This window comes from Arctopsyche grandis, chromosome 9 (assembly GCF_051622035.1).
Source record: "Arctopsyche grandis isolate Sample6627 chromosome 9, ASM5162203v2, whole genome shotgun sequence".
NCBI lineage: Eukaryota > Metazoa > Arthropoda > Insecta > Trichoptera > Hydropsychidae > Arctopsyche > Arctopsyche grandis.
Window position 1 is genome coordinate 3,522,007 of NC_135363.1, and position 21,990 is coordinate 3,543,996.

The 21,990-nt window shown below is 36.1% G+C and overlaps 1 protein-coding gene across 1 annotated transcript in view; it reads right to left on the minus strand.

The window, feature by feature from the left end:
• The window catches only part of LOC143916348 (uncharacterized), a 146,822-nt gene extending 135,340 nt beyond the window's left edge, over nt 1-11,482 (minus strand). Inside the window, exon 1 of the mRNA XM_077437395.1 lies at nt 9,403-11,482. Coding sequence (XP_077293521.1) covers nt 9,403-11,304 — 1,902 coding nt within the window. The 5' untranslated portion in view covers nt 11,305-11,482. The remainder of the gene's footprint in view (nt 1-9,402) is intronic.
• Nucleotides 11,483-21,990: the final 10,508 nt, after the last annotated feature.

The following is a 21,990-nucleotide window of genomic DNA, read 5'->3' on the forward strand; positions in this document are numbered from 1 at the left end:
ATAGACGAAGTTTTGTGATCATGCGAAAATTCGAACTCGAGATTTTGACTGATTCGAACTCAGAATCGATCACTGAATACGTTCTCATGATCTATAAAAAATGTGTGTGTGTGTGTGTGTGTCTGTCTGTGTATTTTTTGAACACCGTTAGTCCTATCGAACTGAAACTAAGTATTGGTGACAGAAATTCTAATCGACATGACCTAATTTTTTTTGACTAGGGTAAACAGCCTTTTTAATACAACAAAATGTTTAAAGTGTGTTTAATGATAATGGTTTAAATTATTGCTAAAAATTTTATTTTTTAGACAGAGCTTACTGACCTTTTCATACAACAAGTGAAAAAAAAAACAATCTAAGTTTATAAATAAGATAATTTAAGACCAATTTAAATGGATAATAGTATAATGTTAGGGGAACTTCACAAGTCACAAAGGAGATTCTATATTTTATTAAACGATGTGTTAAAATACAGACAAACGTTGACCCACCTTATGACTATTTTATAAAGATATATATTTTTTTAAACATCCCAATACATTTTTAGCAACAACTTTTAGGCGAAAGATAATATCGGATTCGTTATGTATCATGGACAGGCGTAATTCTACGTCAAGAATACATTAGCTTAGCATTCATTTTACAGCGTAGGAACGAAAATAAAAACGTAGGAGTAGAATTGGGAAGATTCATTACTAGAAACGTTGAACCGCACTTTAGTCCTGGACAACGAGCAGGACACACCCTTGCAGCCCTCTCATCGATTATCCAAAGGTTGGGGCACACCTTTAGTAGCACACCTTCCGTGTCTGCTACTGCAGCACACAACTAATGCAACAACATGCTCTCAAATTTCCGACGACAGGGTAAATAAAGCGGAAAAAAGGTCGAAGAATATCGAAAGAACGATACCATTTTTGATCATAAAGTATATAATAAGTGTCGGTAATGATGATAAATGACGACCGTATAGAAAGCGGCGAGTGCTTCGGAGTAAGTGTTGAATTTCTCGACAGTAATTGATAGATATTTTCGCAAAAAAGGTAAACGAAACGTGTGTGTATATAGCTCTAAAAGGGAGAATTTTAGTGATGGGCTATATTTATGTCAAATCGAAAAATTAAGTTAAGAGTACATATTTTAATCTCCATACACGTACATACATATAAGAGAGAATGTTACTTCGACAGTTCTAAGTCTATATTACATAGATATTATAGTTTTCGTATACTTAAGAAGCTCAAGTTGTAAGCTGAATAGCTCAATCAACTTAATTAATGGGTTTGAAGCTGATGAACAGATTGATTCAAATCGTATCTACACAAACCAATCACTCAATCGACCCCATCAATCAATGGCAAAATTAAAACGAAAACCATATTAAATAAAATAAATCAACGCTATGCAACATTTTTAGCATCAAATAAAAAGCTCAGTTGAAAGGAATAAAAAGCTCACGAAATAAATAATTATTCGAGGATTGGACGTTGGAAAATTTTCATCAAATTTCCCGACGCCGGAAAAATGTCGTCATCCTTCGATTTTCCTTTCACGTCGTACAAAATAAAAATACACGCCATTTTCACACGCCGGTGACTGAAATCGCTGAAAAGGTCGGAAAAAATCGCGATCGCAATTTCTCCGATCGCAGATCGAAATTTTCATTTTCGGTAAAAATTCACACAAAAGGAAAACAAGTCGGTAATGAGTGGCTCGAAAATTACATATCGATTTCGAATTTTCCGCTCGTACGACGGCGAAGTTTGCCAAAGGCACACTCGTGACATTTGAATTTCATAAATGTCAAAATATATACGTACACATTTGCGAAAGGTTACTGTGTCGACTTTTGAATACATACATACATATATACATACATACCTACGAAATGTACGTACATACATAGAAAATATTCCGAGCGTAACCGCAGTATCGCATACCGTTCGGAAAATGCGGAGATTAAACGCGCGTCTCGTTAAGATTTTCCCATTTCCCACTCTCCGAGAAATTGTCTCGACAATAAGGGACTCGAAATTTCATAAACTTAACCAGGTCGTAAACACAACGCGCCTGAAAATAAAGTGAATCGTAAAGTGGAGGTACGAATTTGGGGCTCTCTCTCTCTCGCTCTCTCTGCCTACATACATACATATATACATAAGTAACTAGGTGTGGTGGGCCAAATGCCAAATTTCCAATACGCGCCACCAAAAAATAGCAAATTTTGAAAAATTTGGCTCAAATCCGATCCTATCTCGGTTAGAGCACATTTTCCATGTCATCAGCGACCAAAATTGCCACTATCAAAAGTGATTTCGGAACGAATCATCCGCTTGCGTCCGGAACCCACCTACTTACTCCCCCACCTTATATGTACATATAAGCAACTTAAGAGTGAAAATGGAAAATTATCCTTTGGATATGTAACAGTGAAAGCATATATCAAGTGAAAATATATTTTCACCAATTCAAGCAGTGAAAATGTATCAAACAAAGAAATTACAAACCTTTAACTCTACAACTTTAACCCTAACAACCGAATCATAAATGAATAGGGCCAACCCTTACTTAACCTAACCTATCCTAACCCTTAAATAATACCAACCCTAACAATCTACATAATCTTAAATGAATAAAATCAACCCTGAAAATTAAATTGGTTATGATGTCAATGAAAATAAATTTTGACTCGAAATATAATTTCACTGTGACAGATACACGTAAAACAGTGTCTTCGAATGCTTCAAACATGAAATTAGAAATGTCGTTCTAAATAAACTAAAGCATATTCTATAAGCAATTAATTACATATATTGCAACGGTTTGTTTCCTACTTACTATGACATACATATGAATAAATGAAGCAGATCATAAAAATTTCAAACTATAACATTTGTACTAAAACATATTTATTTAGTATTTTTTTAATCTAGCCTAGCAAATTTTCAAACATACATAACTATAACTTAAGACATGGAAAAATGATCATCAAAAAGTAAAATAAAAGTTTTATATACCTACATATATATGTATATGAGCCGTTATATTTGAAAGTCCAATTTTCAGTTCAAAAACACTATTTCTGTTCGACTTAATTAACAAATTGTTATCACTTTTTTTTGTTCGATAAGTTTAAACCAGTATTTTTAAATATTGCATTAAACGCAAAACATTATATTCAATGTTTTGCGAGATATTTCTCGAAATGAAGAAAAGTGGACTTTTGCCACTTTCAATTATTATAACGGCTCATATGCAGCTTTCAAAAGAAATCTATTGCGAACTTGACCTTAAATAGTCAACATTTCGAACTTCCGTCTAATTTTATCAACTACAATTATTCTTAAACAAAAAATAAATAAAAATGCATTATCAACCGGTTCAGACTAATCGATTCAGTGCCATTTATAGTAACAACTTTTTACACACAACAAGCTCCACTTTTGGTCCGGTTCAAATCCTTCCTCTCTCCTGTATTGCATGTGTACACATGTATGCACCATAATTCAATAAATATTATACAATCAACGCAATCCTTTATCACATACCAAACCAACAACAATACAATATCCTCAATCGTAATAAAATAACAAAATAGACATACGTACATACATACATACGTATGATACATACATCATGACAATCATCCCATTGCGTCATCGCCTGTCATCGTTTCAGGAAACAAAACAACAAAAACCACACAATTATTCACAAATACGAACTAAATAAACCGAACGATTATAAATAAACATCGACTTAAAAGAAAAAACGGGTTTGTTGAACGATAACGAAAACGATACAAACACGAACCATCCGTACCTGCATAAGAACCGGTACAAAAATTCAACGATTAATATCGTCAGATCCAAAACGGTGAACGTACATACACACATTATAATGGATTTAAATCAATTTTCAAGGTAAAAATACACACACACACACATTCCGACGAAAGATTCTTCTAAAGAATCTTTTTTGACTCTCCCTATTTCAAAAATTGTACCCCTCTTAGATATGTTTGCAATTAATTGAACCCCAATAAGAAATGATGATTGCAATTGTTTTTCTGGCATTAATTTTTCGCGAACCCCTATACGACCCCTCGCGTATCTCAGTTGGGAATCACTGTTATAAAACAGATTCACATCACATCCACCGAAAAGATTAAAAAACATATACCTATATAGCAAATAAAAAAAAAAGTAAAAAACAGCGATTGATTGATTGATCGATCGTGTGCGTCGAGTTTTGCGCAGACATAAAACAAATCGCGGCGATGAAAAATATACGCAAATTTCGCAAACAACGGAAAATTCAAATATGTATAGTTGTACCCGGCATTTCTAAACATACATACATACATACATGTATATTTACCGACCTGAGGGGGAATAAAATGAATTGAATCTGTCAAATTAGACCCCAGGCTTGCCCAGCCACAACAAGGTTAAAATAGCAGAGCGGGAAGTGAATAATTTATCGTCGGCTCATCGCCCGTTTGAGTTGCGTCTGAATTAAATTCTCCGACAACCCACTTTTACTCCTTTTGTTTGAATTTTCCCATTGTGTGTATGTGTGTGTGTGTGTGTTTGTATAAAATCAAAACACGCCAGGAAATGGATCCATGACGTTACACGTCCGAGTCCATTATGTTAATATTGAAATATTTCAAAAAATCAGAATTGAAGTAGAGTGGATTAAGATTAAGGGGCTTCAAGTGCAACAACAAAGCTTTCGATTTACATATGTATGAGATATGAGCATAATATATGAATATATTTACAGATCGTGAGGTATACAGAAAGGTCTACTGTAGCACACGTACATATATTAGGGGTACCGGAAAGAAATCCATGTTTACTCTATGTATGTTTTTAATAACCACAGAAAATTATCGAATTATAGAACTATCACAGAAACTTATAAATTACCACAGAACTATCAAAGAGAATATAGGAACATTTTAAAGGATCGGAAAAACAAACAATGGTTTTTGTCCTGCACGCACGAAAAAGAAGAGTGTTGGAACACGTGGTTTTTTTTCCATTTTTCAGGGAAAAACGCTATCCTTTTTATACCTCAAACCATAATATGGTTTTTCATTTACCAAACCTCGCTCCTTCTTACTATTACATATTTAGTTCCATGGAGGCCACATTAAGAAGAAAAAAATTCAACAGCGTGAGTGATGTGGTAAACCAACTATTAACATTTATTAATTCAAAACTGGCAAGATTTTTCAAGAAAAGGATTGAAATATCGACAAAAAGATGTTAAAGAGTCATGAAAATTAGAGGAGATTATATTTTGGAGTAAAATGTGCAAAAAAAAATGAAAAACTGAATGTTTTAAGTTGATCTGCAAAAAAAATGGATTTCTTTCCGGTACCCCTAATACATATACATCAGTGGCGTGCGGTGACTTTTCAAACAAGGGATGCTGTCTCTTGTTTGAAAAAAAAAACCGACCAATTTATTTTTTTAAATTTTATTTTATTCTTCGTTCCTTTTTACAAAATTCATCGATAACCGCATCATAGAATTTTTTATTGTTTTTTAAATTTGACATTATTTTCTTTTCGATTGCAATTTTAGTAAGACCAGAGAGTCTTTCTTCACTTTGACTTCTTCTGGTGAACGTTTTAATTCTTTTCATAGTCGAAAATGATCGTTCAGCCGATGCGCTCGTGGAAGGTATCGTACAAATTAATTGTATTAAACTAAATACTTGTTCCAAAACTTCTATTAGATCATCTTTCACAATTAATTCCTTTACGTCATTTATAGATTTCAAATGAAAATCTTGCGTTGAGTACATGTAAATTAATTCGCTTTTTAATTTCATCAAATCAAATTATTTTCCATAAGTTAGGTGGAGTGATTTAAATAGGATATCTGGAAAATTATTTTCATATTCTTTAAATTTTTTGACGTTAAAAAAAATTAAAAGAAATTTTAAATTTTCGATATCTCGAAATCGATTGGTTGTATTTACTGAAAGAGTTTCTAAAATTTCAGAATAGTGAAGTTTATACGTTGTTTTCACATCTTCTTCACATTCAGCATATTTTCTTTTTCTATTAAAATTTTTAGTTATTACTTTGTTCCACAATGAATCAAAATCGTCTTTTTTGTTATCTAAATATTTTACAAATTTCAAAGGTTTTTTTTTGTAAAATTTCAAATAAAAAATCTGCCGAATTAAATATTGCAGAAAATAAATGCAAATTGAAATTGAATTCAAACTCTTTTAAATAACGATGAAGGACTTCAGCATTTATGACAGCATCAGTATCCCATTCGTCTTCATCATTAATTATTTGATTAAATATTTCCATTAATTCTGTTTGATATTCTTATACCATATTTAAAATTTTGCTATTGTAGTTCCATCGTGTAGGGGCAGCAGTGGGAAATCGTTTTTTTATTTGACAATCGAGAAGGGAAATTCTTCTTGAAGACTTACAAAAAAAAGTTGAAAATGACAACATACGGCTGAAAAAACGTTTGCATCCGGATATATGTTTAACAGATTGCGACAAAACTAAATTAAATCTATGAGCGTAACAATGGACAAATAAAGAATTAGGACAAATATCTCGAATTTTTCGTTGCACTCCATTATGCTCCCCGGACATTACAGCCGCTCCATCATACGTTTGTGCAATTAATTTGTCCAAACAACCAAATTCTTCCAAGGTCTCACGTATGTGCTGAAAAAGAAAATTAGCTGTTCTATTGGGACTAACATCGACAAATCCAACTAATCTCTCCTGAATTTCATTGTTTTCATCTACATATCTAAAAATAGTAGATAGCTGAGCTTTGCGACTGATATCTGTAGATTCGTCCACAATTATGGAAACAAATTTTGATGCACGTATTTCAGTTTTAATCTCATCTAGCAAGACTTTTGATATTGCGGATACCAAGTCATTTTGTATATGGTTCGATAATCCAGTAAACACCGTAGAGTTATCTAAATGAGTTTTCAATTTTATGTCTGATTCACTCAACAGATACAGCAATTCAATATAATTCCCTCTATTTTACGATTCCTGGTGTTCAAAATGTCCTCGTAAAGATTGTTCTTGTTTTGCTAAAAAACAGATCGCGCTTATTAATTTCGACAAAATGTATCTATTTGCAGTAACTTCTTTGTTGTGCATTTCAATATTTGCTTTAAATTGAGCACTTAAAAAATTTTCTATACGAGGTCCCTTTCCAAATTTTTTAAATTGAGCAGCAGAACATATGTGAGCTTGAGAACATTCATGTCTCTTGCGCGATTTACTTAAATTGCTTAGGTCAGAAAATCTAAATTTACTCCAGACATTCACTTCTTGAGAAAATAAAATATATGGCCAACAGAATAATTTCGTTAAGTGAGCACATCCACAAATCCATGAAATTTTTTCGTATGTTTCTGTGTTAAAATACCTTTTAAATGTTTTTGTTTTAGACTGAATATTTAATATTGGTGTGGGTTTGGGGCTCTTAACAATAATCTCCTTTTCATTAAATGGGAGAGAAGCAAATCTTCTTTTCAGCACATTTTCAATTAAACAATTGCAATTATTATTGATCTCGACGACAAGTCCACTCTCATTGTTATTTTCGATATCCATATTAAAGGCAATAATGAAAACTCGTAAGTAGTGGAACAGTAAACTAAAAATAAAGTTAGACGAAACTAATTAAAATGAAAACTTAATTCAAAAGTAAAAAATAACCAACTTACAGTATAAATGATTAACTTCGTCTAAAGAAATGAATCGGCTAGCTTTTTGATAAATAACTTGGGGCGTAGCGTGCGGAAATATCGATCAACAGCGGCTTCCAAGTGAAACTCAATAGATAAGCAAACAGAGAAACCGAATCCACCGTAGAGGTTAAACAAGTGTCAACGCGTCCGCGCGAATAAGACAGCCTCATAGTGCGCATGCGCAAATGGGATCGGTCGCGACTCCGAATCCATGACGCGGGCGCAGTCAGCGTCTACACCCGTCACTCGCCACTCGTCTACGGCCGGCCGCCTATGCGAATCGTTAATAAAAATTATCAAAAGATCCTACATAATGCATCATGTAACAAAAAACACGTGATATGTGAAATATATATATTTACTCATAAACTACATCATAATCACGTACATCACTAAGAATACATCGAAGCGAAATTCAAATATTTATTAAAAATACTCTTGGCTTTTTAAAGTTATAGGGGATGCGCCGCATCCACCGCATCCATGGACCGCACGCCACTGATATACATACATATGTGCGTCAAAGATATGAAAATATTATTGAAAAATCTACGCATGTTTACATACATACATACATATGAATGTATTCCAAAAGGGGAAACGTCAATATATGCACATGGACACATTCTGAGAAATCAAGCTATAATAAAATGTGACGAGATGTTTACATTCTATAATGCGATCGATCTCATATTCGAATGTGCAAAAATGATCCAAGCCACTTGAGTAATGTGTTTGACATGTACTACATATGTATTACACACAACTAACTGTTGGCCAATTGAACTAAAAGCGATGCACTAACGCCGATCATCACCTAAAATACATCGATAGCACTAATAACAAAAATTGCACAATTCATACGTTTGAACTTTAATTTAAGCTTATCGAATTTAAAAAATATATACATATTATTCGTGTGGGTTTGTTCACTTTTGCATTGCTAAGAATTGTGCGCTGTGTATTTCGATCCTCCAAAGCGAGTCATTTATGGACTTCTACATACATACATACATATGTATGTACACATGTACATTATGAAAATGCGTCCATTCGACTGGTGATAATCAAGTCGACGAGCTTTTATAGACGTTGCCAATTTAACACGCATGAAAGTAGACGTTTATTTGAAGTAAATTTGACAAATCAATCGGTTCATATTCGACATGGGACCTTTTAAAGTCATGTCAAATACGTACGTGCGAGCATACATTTAATGTAAGATATAATAAATACGACAGACAGACGAGCAGAATTGAAACTATTCAAGAGGAATTGAGATATTACACGCGAGCAAACAAGACATTTCTAAATACATAGATAGACATTTCTATCGATTCTATAAAGTTGTTGCTATTATGTATGGAATATGAATCTGGTTGGAATTTGCAACACAACTCGTACGCCTTGACTGGATTTTTCGATAAAAAGGATGGGTGTGTATGTGTGTAATTAACCTTGAACGCATCAGCGCGTATCCAACCACAAAAAAAAACTGTCAAAACCATTTTGATGGTAAACGCCTCGTCGGATGCTCGCGTTGACTTCCTCCTATCTAATCCGACACTTGGGCAATCCTAAAAGTGTCACAACACGCACTCGGGATAAAATGTGCCAAAAGCAAATTGCGAGACTCACCTGAGCCTTGGCCATGACATCGTGGCCGTTGCGCCAAGAAGCAATCGCCGGCGATTTCCGCTTGTCCAAAAGCAGCTCACTGGGGCACTTCTCGAAGATCAACACCCTCTCGGCCACGGATCCCCTGGTCAAGAAGGGTCTGATCGGACTTCCGGCCACTTTGTCCGCTTGAGCCTTTATGTGCTGCTTCTGTTGGGTGGTGAGCTCCGGATGAGGCACCTGCTCGGTCCTCCTCACTCCGGCCACCCTGGGAGCGCCCCATCGTCCCGGAGGCGCCACATTGGTGGCCCCCTCTGACTTTTCAACCTTTTCAACCTTCGAATTTTCGCCCTCGAATTTGCTCCTAGTCTCGGTCACCTGCAAACCCAACGAGGGGTTCACTAAGGAAGACTTGCGCTCGATGTCCAGCTGCCTGTTGACGTCCAGACGCTGTTGGGTCATGGGGTTTTCCAAGTTGTCTTTGTATTTGGTCTTGGCGTAGTCTACCAAGGACATGGCGGGAGCGCAATCGCGTTCGTCCCTCGGTTTTTCGGTCGGGATCAAATCCGGCTTGACGGACATGTTGTTCGTCTCCCTTATCGGCGAGCTCTCCTTTTTGGGGAAATGTCTCGTTTTGGTGATGAACGGTGTCGAATCCAAGTCCTCGCTCAGTACGACTCCCGTTTTGAGTGCGTTTATGAGCCTCTCTTCCTCTCTGGCGACCTCGTCCATGTACAACGAGGAATTGTTGGACTTGGTTCCGCTGGGCATCGTCGAAAACTTGTCGACTTTGGGAGACGACGTCTTGGGAGCGCTCGCGGCTTTCTGCTGCGCCTCGTTGACGACGGGCTTTTGTATTTTGTGCTCGACGATTTTGTTCTTCAAAGGCCACGTCTGGAGATTGGGGGGAGTCTGCAGACTGAGACCGGCCGGCCGTTTCGGCGCTTCCGGCTTCTGAGGGACAATGTCCGGGGGATATGTGATTTCTATAGTGTCCGAATCGTGACCGTCGGACTGGTGGTTCAAGTTGAAGCTCTTGGGAGCGATCTGAGGCTTGACGCCTATGGCCGGCTTGGGGCTGTAAGCCGGCGGACTCTGAACGGGCGCCACCGGCTTCACGGGGGAAGTCTTCATGCCGATCTTCTGACCGAACTGCGTGTTGGAAGACGGCGAGGTGGGTTTCTGGGGCGAGGTGTTCTTCTCGAACTTCTGCAAGGCGAACTGAATGGAAGAGGGCATCGCCTTGGAGGGGGATCTGTTGCGCTGGGCGGCGATCCTCGCCTTGTCCTCGTTGACGAAGCTGTTGACGAGCTTCTCCAGGTTGTTGTTGTCCATGTTGGGTGCCTGCGCGAGAAGTTCGGCGACGGGCGTTTTGGGGGATGCGTTCTGAGGGGTGAGGGCCGAACCGAACTTGTCGGCGGCCGTCTGGGGCGTGTGGCAGTTGAGTATTTCGGTGGGCGCCAACCCTCGGGACTTCCACGTCTGGTAGATAGCCTCAGCGTGATCGGAGATCTGCTTGGCTATGGCGGCGATGTCCTCCTCGCCCGCGTCAAATTTGTCCCTCGCGTGTTTAGCCGTGGCCGCCATCATACGATCGCGCCCAGCCTCGCGCCTGCTCTCCTCGCGCTTCTCCCGCTGCCTGATGGAGTTCAGGATGACGGCGGGGGTGATGCCCGAGTCGGGGTCCACGAGGAAGTCGGCGATGCGCTGGTTCTGCAGGACGTGCGGATAGTTCTGCAGGAGGTAGGAGAGGTCGTCGGGGCAGTCGCCGCCGTTCAACGAGTTGAGGAAGTTGTACTTGTTCTCGATGTTGTCGCGATACGAGTCATTTTGGGCGGGAGGCGGTTCGGGGAGGGTGTGGGCGGCCTGAGGAGGTGTCGTGGGCGACTGCTGTTGGGGCGGAGTGGTTGTGGCGCGGTTCATTCGTCCTGACTCCGACTCCGACTCCGACTCCTCGACTATGCGATCGCGATCACGATCACGATCACGATCACGCGCGCACACGCATCGCGCCGCGAAACTAACGACACACGGCACGGCACGTCAAAGTGGGAGCGTTGGAGCGCACGCACGCGACCGCACGACGACCCGCTACTGACTGAGCGCCGGAGCTGATGTCGCTGCTGAAGCTCGCGCTGGCGAACAAGAAGGAGATGGCGATGGCGATGGCGAGGTGGGGGCGCTCTCCGGCTGAGGAGTGCGGCGCGTGGAGGGGGCGCCACCTGTAAAAATAGACAGACGCATATTAGTTGCGCGTGTTATGCTGTGTGGTCGCGCCACTACAATACACTACATACGATCACACTACACTTTACACCCTACTATCTACGAATATGCTCATTGTGAATGTTTACGCTAACGCTTACGGTGACCGTTTCTTTACGTACCCTATGTTTATTCACGGTCTCCGTGACGAGACAGACTGTTAAACGACAGAAAACGCAAAGATCGAAAATCGAAAGATCTTAAGTCGAAAGATCAAAAAAAAAATGGTGCATGGTAAACGGTACATACTCACTTAATTTGCGCGAGCAGGATACAACAGGAACAAGAGGAACAGGCTTTTCCTCCCGTATTAATGTGCGCGCGCAGAATACGGGAGGAAAAGCATGTTCCTCTTGTTCCTGTTGTATCCTGCTCGCGCAAATTAAGTGAGTATGTACCGTTTACCATGCACCATTTTTTTTTTTGATCTTTCGATTTTCGATCTTTGCCTTCCGATATTTGCGTTTTCTGTAATTTAACATTCTGTCTCGTCACGGAGACCGCTTGCATACATACTTCCCTACTATCTACGAATATGCTCCTTGTGAATGTTTACGCTTACGCTTACGGTGACCGTTTCTTTACGTACCCTATGTTTATTCAGATTATAGAAGGGGGGGGTTCATGTGTCTGGCGTGCAAGTTCCACTATAAATGCACTCAGTACTGATATCGATGATTTTAAATGTAAACGCAAACCAAGTTAGAATGATTATTGCAGATTTATTTTTTAATGTATAACAGAGTGTTGTTAATTAATTGAACATTTGAATTGTAAATTTTTGTTATTTTTTTTTATTATTTTACTTACTCTTATATAAATTATTTGCTGAAATATGGAAATAAAATAATAATTATGATTTTTTGTTTATTATTATGATTGTAATCTACGTTATAATTATTATTGTTTTTTTACTGCTATAATTAGTACTACTTTTATCAATATTATTGTTACTTCTTCTTTTTTTTGTTGCTATTTTTATTAATACATATCTAAACGTATGTACATATATGAAATTTTTTATAAACTGTTTATCTTTTAAATAATTATATTTTATTATTATTTATATATTATTAAAACGGTAAATATTCCAAAATATTTTTTTTTTCTGTAACCAAAGTACTTATTGTTTATTATTGAAAATATATTAGCTCAAAGCGGGAGGGAGCATCAGGGCCCGGAAAACAAACAATTTTATAAAATATTTTCAAAATCCGATAAATGTGTACATAATTAAATTTATGGCGTAATTTCGAAGCTTTTCAGTGGAAATATGCGTTTTATGGTTGAGTGAAAAACGATCAATACTGCCATTTGAGTGCTTAAAAAGGGCAATTAAAATGATTATATAATTAAAAATACACGTATACATATGTATTTTAAAATGACTATAATTTTCAATATAATATATAAAAAAAATTGCATATAAATTGTTCCAAATATCACAGATGTATAACTTTTAACATAAATTTCATTCAGATTATATAAACATGATTCAGTGAGTTTTAACAACGTCCATTATTATTTGTTTATATTTATTGTCGTGTAACATTGCAAGGTCACCGCGAGCTTTGATGAACCGTTGCACAAATTTTATTATAAACACGAGAATGCTCTCGTAATCATATAAAATTATTATCTTCACAAGAAATGACTCGGTAATTTATTAGATGCTATTATGCCGTTTAATTTTTTGGCCCGTTAGTTCATTTTTTATTTTATCTTAAATAACGACCCCACACTTTCTTAACATTTGGCGAAGTTTTTCATGGAACAAACCCACGTGCGTAATTAATCTTTTTGTACAATGTAAGAAAAGCAAACTCATAAAAATTAATGACATCAAACGACAGCACATGTTTGCCGTAACTAGTGTTTATTTTTTTCAGATTGTGCCTATATAAAAAAGATAAAGATGAAGTTGCGATAAACGGAATATTACAAATGTGCGTTATTCCAAAGAACCGAAATTTCGTATATTACATATGTACATACATATACTTATTATAATAAAATCAGAGCGAAATGTTCTCAGCAATATTTTATTTAAGCCGTTTTATGTTATGACCAACACTTCTATCGGAAATTTCAGCCATAAAGAGACTACAGATATACATAATGTATGATCAGATTTTTCATACATACGTACATATTGTAAGAATTACAGACTCTTGGGAAACTACTTACATAGTAACAATTTTATGTGCCAACAGTGTATGAAACCGTGGGTGACTTGAAAAGCATAAAACTAGAATATATCACACCCATTTCAAATACACATAAAATTGATGGATTTCAAATCCTTCCGTGGAAAACGCCGTTGGCAAACAAGATTCGCCAAGCCCTCCCCCCCCCCCCCTTATTTTTTCAGACGTTGTCTTTTAAGTTTTGAATATACTCTGATTACTTTTCGGTTGTAGTCACCAAATGTTAGAACGAGAGTCTGCTCAAAATATTTGGTATATATAAATAAAATATTATTTATTTATTTAATAATACATGGGGAAGGCAGCAATGCCGATAGACCCATGCGGTTTGACATAATATAAATAATAAAATTTAATAAAAAATATTCATAACACCAATAAGATAAATGAAAAAAGTAAAAATACGAAATAAGAGAAAATACCAAAAGATAAAATAGAATAAAAATATCTGGGACCGTAACATAATATCTTAAAGAAAACAAAAATATAGAAAATATAATTGGAAAAGAAGAATTACAAAAATCTTCAAGTTTAAGAAAGACTTCTAGTTTGTTTTTAAAAATATTATGGTTTTCAGAATTTACTACATTATTGGGACGACTATTCTAAACTTTAACCACTCTGTTTGAAAAGAAGGAATGTCTGATCAATTTATTCGCTTTTCCTTTTTGAAGTCTAGGAGTGTGATCTCTAAGATGAGTGTTTTCATTCAACGTAATGAATTTGGACATAGGACAGGACAACTACGATGATTATTTATTATTATGATGATTATTTATTATTTTAAAGACTTCGATTAAGGGGCCGTTCAAATATTACGTAAGAAGATTTATTACAATTATTTACCCCCTCCTCCCCCTTGTCAGCAAAAGTAAACAAAGCTCTTACCCCCCCCCCCCCTCCCATGCTTACGTAAACATTGGTACCTATATGCATTTTTCTTTTAATGTATTCTGTGTTGCCAATGTGTAAAAAAAAATAGCTACTGCTGACGTAATCACCATCTCGACCCCCCCACCCCCCATGTCATCAAAAATAAGCAAAGCAAAGACCCCCCCCCCCGCCCCCCCTATAGTGCTTACGTAATACTTGAACGGCCCCTAAGTAGCCTCTTCTCATCTCAATTGCTATTAATATTGGCCAAAATATTTTTTTTAATTTTCATATCAATCAATTTCATATCAAGTGCCAGGACGGTGACCTGCCCCGACCTGGCCCGACTACACCACTGGATATCAGATACCGCTGCACTACAAGGCATTAGCACTGTGAGTTTTAATAGAAACTAAAACATAATTGAATAAAACCGCATATAGAAACACACCATGTATGTATGTATAGGTACAATTTAATTGTCGAATCCTTAAAATTACAATTGAACTAAAATCACACACACACGAAACGTTAATTAAAATCGATAGCTCTCTCCAGTGAATGTACATATGTATGTATGTACGTATTTGGACGATTTAATTTCGCACAAGTGTTCATTATTGGGTCAAGGACGATTTTTCAAAATGACGCAAGCCGGTAGATAACGGCATTCAACGAACACGCAACCAGGACTATCTTCATTATTATGATAATACATATGTACATACACATATGTAATACATACATATATGCATGTATAATGGAAGGTGACCAACTTTTCGAGAAGACGAGGGTCGAGCTATACAATGAGATCACGTTTAGCGTTTTCGGATGAATACTTAAAAATTAATACGATGACAGTCTTTCGACGATCCAGTTACATTTTATTTTATCAGAAACCCTCCTAGCGACATTTAAACTATTCAACGGCCTGGCGATCATAATAGCAGTTCCTCGAAGCAGAACATTGAAAATTAAATGGACTAAAAATTCCGATTTCTATTCATACACACACACATAAAAAGATCAACAAACAAGAAAAATAACAACATCATGAAAAATGAAGATGTGATCAACAAATCAACAAAAACAAAGATATCAAAAAATACATGTAGGTATTATGTGGATTTCGAATTTTACTCACGATCACAATAATACTTTGTAGTTCAATAAAATAAAAACACTGTACATATATAATATGTTACAGTCAACGTGTAATTTAAGTTGTAATATATTCCAACTGGGGTTTTGGGTCATTCATAATCGAATACAATTAAACTAGCAAATTATATCACTATAAATACACTTTCAACAATGTACGCCAGTTGTAATATCGAGTTGAGTTTTGACAGCTCTAATGTTTTCACGAATGCTTTAGAATTTAACAATGCGTTAATATTTATTAGGTAATGTTTATCATATTACGATGACTCTAAGAATGTGTTCAAAACAAAAAAAAATGTGACTTTCCAACTCAATTTACTAGTCGATTGACGTTTTCACAAAAACCTAATCACTACATCTAACCTGGTTCAAATTTGTAATTGAACTGTGTTTTCAGTTGTAATATATTTTAACCAGTTGGAATGTCACTCATCAGATGAATCAACTTACGTGGGTTAGACGGAATATATTCCAACTAGTCGAAATACATATATTACAACTGAAAATACACTTCAACTACAATATAACGGTAGTTGGAATATATTCTAACTAGTAGAAATATATTACAACTGAAAATACACTTCAACTATAACGTTAGTTGGTACCAGGTTAGTTGGAATATATTCTAATTAGTCAATATATACTACAACTGGAAGATACACTTCAACTGTAATATACATGTATGTACCTACATAATATAGAAAACTACAGACTGGTCGCTTTTGAGCTACATAACTAACAATGAGTAATCAATATAACCTAGAAAAAAAAGCTCACCCTAAAATTAATAGAATTTCGTCGATATACATAACTTCGAGCGTAGTTTAATTGAGATATCGTCGAGGCCGTAAAGAATTAACGAAGTAAACTCCCCGTTTATTTTACGCATAATAACATTAAACTATGGCAGCCAAAATTGGACGGGTAATTTGACCCGAGTTAACATTTTTTTTTTCAATATACATACATAAGTGCTATATAATTTTTTTCTGCGTTAACTTTTCTAATGGAATCTGCGCAAACTTTCAGCCGTATTTTGGAGTTAATTAAATTTAAGTGGAAGCTTCCACTTTAGACCGTGAGTCAACTTTCATGCTTTCAAAGTATGTAGGTACATGCGCGTATGTATGTACAAAGTACACGCAAAACCACAGAATGTACGTACAAATTTATTCATGAATGTCAAAGATGGTTAAGTTGTGCGAAAAGTTTCGCCGAACACTTCCACGACCTCTTACGATACACTCTATCGACGATTCATACATAAATATCCGTGGGATTTCGGTAGGTAGGTAGGTACTACATATTCAATCAAGAGACGGGTTTAACTCGGAACACATAACGCAAAATTGCCAGAACCTTAACGGGATTTTATTCGAGTGAACTTTCCACAAGTCAAAACTTGGTTTCGGTTTATATAATACACACACTCTGTATGTATAATAGATACACGTTGAAAAGGGTCAAATGGCGAGTCCCGAAACGTTACGTTGTGTTCCCGGGGGCGTTTCGTTTCGATGTTTTTGAATTCGATTAATGTTAACGGTTCTTTTGAACATTTTATAACCGTACTAATATTTAATATTTTATTGCACGGCTATTGACAGCAAGAAGAAAAATACACGATACATTTTTTTGGTAAAAATATCAATCATATAATATATGTATGTACATACATATATAATGTAATATCTGGTTGTTAGAAGACACGAGTGATGGTTTGGAATAAGAATCGTCGGACGGCTTATAACTAGACTGCGGATAGAGAGGGTGCTTTTTCTAGGAATCGGGGCGGTTTGGCTCTATTTACAAAGATAGAGTGCAAAAAAAAGGTTCGGCGAACCTTTAACAAAGCATTTACAACAATTTAACAATCTACTTATAACTAGTGGCCGGACCCACAGCGCGCCGTTTATTGTTCATTTGTTGTAAATACTTTGTTAAAGGTTCGCCGAACCTTTTTTTTTTGTACTCTAGCTTTTTAAATAGAGCCAAATCGCCCCGATTCCTGGCAAAAGCTCGGTCTGTATCCGTAGTCTACTTATAACAACGTTTATTTGACCACAGCGGTTGATCGTTCGCTAAGCGTCACATGACAAGATGACAACTCAACTATTCTTCCACTCGTGCATGCCAACCTAATCATTCATAAACGCATTACTCTTGGCTATAAAACTAAATAGTATAAAAATTTGTCTAATTAAAAAAATTTGCCACTCTCCGGCCAATTTATTTTAACTTGACAGAGACTGGGACCGTTACTTCTTAACCCTTTTAATCTCACGGGGCCGATTTGTCGGCCCCGCTCTGTATATACATATTTTTATTAACTATCGTCGAAAATGGTTAAAATCTTTAAATCATGTTGAAAATCTAACCAGATCGTATTGAACATATTGACCAGATCATATTGAACGAAAAAAATGACCAGATCGTATTGAACATAATGATTTACTTAAAATGTATTGTATTGAACAGACGTATTATAACCAGATTCATATTGAACATATTATAACCAGATTCATATTGAACATATTGTTTTTCTGAATATTGAACAACTCGAGATAACCAAATCAGTTTTCAAGTATTTTATTATATGTACATATATTTGTTGCGCTACGCCACAAAGTAAGTTTATTTTTAGAATTTTTGATCTTCTTTGTACATCATATTTACAATTAATATTCAGTACTATTTCAAAAGTCTTTCAAGATTCAAATTCAAAAATTACTATTTTGATAGCTAAATGTTTGTATTCATTTATTTTTATTTTCATTTATTTGCTATACAACCTATATATAAATATCACTTATTACTTAGAGGTAGGACCGGAAGCGTGCCGTTTATTGTTCAATTGTTGTAAGTCCTTTGTAAAAAAGGTTCGGCAAACCTTTAACAATGCATTTACAACATTTGAACAATATACAGCCCCCTCAGGGTCCGGGCTTTACTTATTACACTATGCATCATGAAGATGACATCACAAACAAATTAATACCGAGAATTGAATATTTATGAAAAAATGCCTTGAGATTCTCCGCATGTACCTCGCAAAATAGCTTGGGATTAAAAGGGTTACGGAAAAAACGAAGATGAACGAGTCCGATGGCATCATCCCCGCTGAGAAATCGCCATAGGGAGTCGACCGGGCGGAATCGGTCCGAGTGCACTTACACATTTTATTTTCAATTTATCTCAAATGAATGTATGTATATCCATTTATCATTTTAAGGAAACGTGTCGTTTTTCATTAAACTACACATTATACACATAAATAGTATAGCACCGATTTGGACTATCGAAAAAATAGATAAATACAGGCTGTCAAGTCTTTCATCAAGGCCTGAACAATGGACTCATAAGTCCTGAACCCTCGACATCATAAGAAGAAATCTCTAACAGCTGATCTAAAATTGTAGATTTCGCAATGTTTAGAATGGAGAATCATATACTAGTATTTTTAAACGGGACTTTAGGACTAGAAGACAATACCTGAGTACAAAAATATTTATGTACATACATGCTAGCGGCGTGCGGTGAAAATCTCCATTTTTATTTGTCGCACAGCCTTATTTACGTGTGCGCGGGCATGATACAAGAAGACTCGGTATGGCGTCACCTAGTCCCCTTGTATCCTGCTCGCGCACACGTGAGTAAGGCTGTGCGCCACTGGTACATGCATACACTTTGTATTCGGCCATTTTGAATAGCATAAGTGATTGGTCAAACTAGCTTGGTGCAATGCAATGGTGCAACTTGAACTTTCGAGATGCAGTTCGATAGCGGCTTGCCAGCAATCGATTCGCGTCTGTCCGATTGTCCGTGTCGAGTGCATTTTTGGACCGGGCTGATTTACGATTCCCGCGGGAGATCTAAATGCGTCCCGGAAGAAGCGCGTCAAAACCCACCATACTAATGTCTGCACAACGAACTGCGACGTTTTCTAACCACACCGAAATAAACACGACTTTTTGTCGTCACCAACCAATGGCGACCACGAATCTCCCTTCTAAATTCAACAAGTATTACATATGTACATATGTATACCCGATTTAACTGCTGGAGTGCTTGTTTGTGGTACCCACTATGTTTTTCAAAAACATACGTTATATTGAGTTCTACATATATGTATGTATTAAGCAGAACTCAATATTACATTTTTAGAATTATTTTCAAACTAGGCCATAATAACATTACAAGTTGTCCCAATACATCAGTCTAACCAAACAAGTACAAAACATATTTTATATAATAAAACAAATACAATAAAAACGTGATTAGTGATCGAGTATAAATCAGTCAAAATCTCGGTCTAATTTTATCACAATCACAATACCATTATATATTCTGAATATGTAGATTAATCAAAATTACATAAAAGAAAACATGGTTAAGAGTTAAATGAATAGATTGAAAAAGTGTGAAAGAAAAAGTGTAAGCATCAAATGCGTACAAGTTTAAAAGTCATGTGTAAAATAAGAGATATAAAAAATGACCACTAACACGAAAGCCATGTGAAATGCAAAGGAGTTATGTAAAAATGGTCAATAACTATTAAGAAGTGGTTAGTAAATAAAGTAAATTTTATTTAAATCAATCTCCAAAGACGAGTATAGTATGCAGATTAAGAATTATTAATTATGTATATAAATATTATGGGTCTACGTGACGAGACAGAATGTTAAATGACAGGAAACGCAAATAACAAATAACGCAAAATTTCCTCCTGTATTCTGCGCGCGCACATTAATACGGGAGGAAAAGCCTATTCCTCTTGTTCCTGTTGTATCCTGCTGGCGCAAATTAAGTGAGTATATACCGTTTACCATGCACCATTTTTTTTTTGATCTTTCGACTTAAGTTCTTTCGATTTTCGATCTTTGCCTTCCGATATTTGCGTGTTCTGTCATTTAACATTCTGTCTCGTCACGGAGACCGAAATATTATATACCAACAGATTAGATTAGTAATTAACATATAATGCTTCGAACAAAGTGGTCACGGGTTCAAATCCCACTGGTTTCTGCTGGCCATACCTTGGATTTGTGACTCCAGGTTGATCGATTCCTATCAGAGATTGCTAATTTATCTGTTTTTAATTTAACAGTTTCAACAAATTGGAAACCTTACCCATTTTCCCGCTAGTCTCGAGTTTTCAGCAATCGCGAATTTCTCTGAATTGTATTAAATTCTGCATATTTACAAATTTCACCATAAAATTTATCTGTGGATGTTAATTGATATGTATTTACTTTGTATAATATCCAATGTACAATGTTTCTGGTCAGGAAGGCGCATTGGGGTTGGTTACCTGTAAGGCCTTCCTGGTATAAATTAAAAATAAAAATAAAATACAGATGCACACCCATATATTTAAATTAAACTCGACATATAATATATGGTCAAACATTTTACAGAAGTATTGTAAATATTATATAGAGCAAATATTATACAAACATCGATTAAACATTCAACATAGATCCACTGAGACATATATCGACAAATTTGCAGTATTTATCACAAATCAGTGAAGATTCGAGATGCTGAAGAACCCGAAATTTTGCGAGAAAATGGGTTAAGGTTGTCAATTTTTCGGAACCGTTTCAATAAAAATCAGATAAGACCATATCAAGTCACAATATATTCAAGGTCTGGCCAGCAGCAACCGGTGGAATTGAACCCTTGATCAGTTTGTTCCAAAGCATTATATCCTAACCACTAGTCTATAATGCTGGTAAATGATAAGTACAATCGGCTTGGTTGACAAACGATCAGTAATTGTAATATATGGTCAGTTTATTATGACTAGTCACCGGAGCCTGAGGGGGCCGTGTATTGTTCAAAGGTTGTAAATGCATTGTTAAAGGTTTGCCGAACAATAGATAGCACTGTGACTATCCTACCTCTAATTATGACATTTGAAATTCAATCGAAATGGTTTTTTTGAAGCCGAAAACTCGTGCATGATATTAAAATGTTGTAAAATGGACATTTTTTTAATTCAATAAAATTATTTACTAAAAAAATTATTTACTCATGAAAAGACTGACCAAGTTTGTATAACAATAGTTACTGACAATTTCACGGTCAAATTAATGAC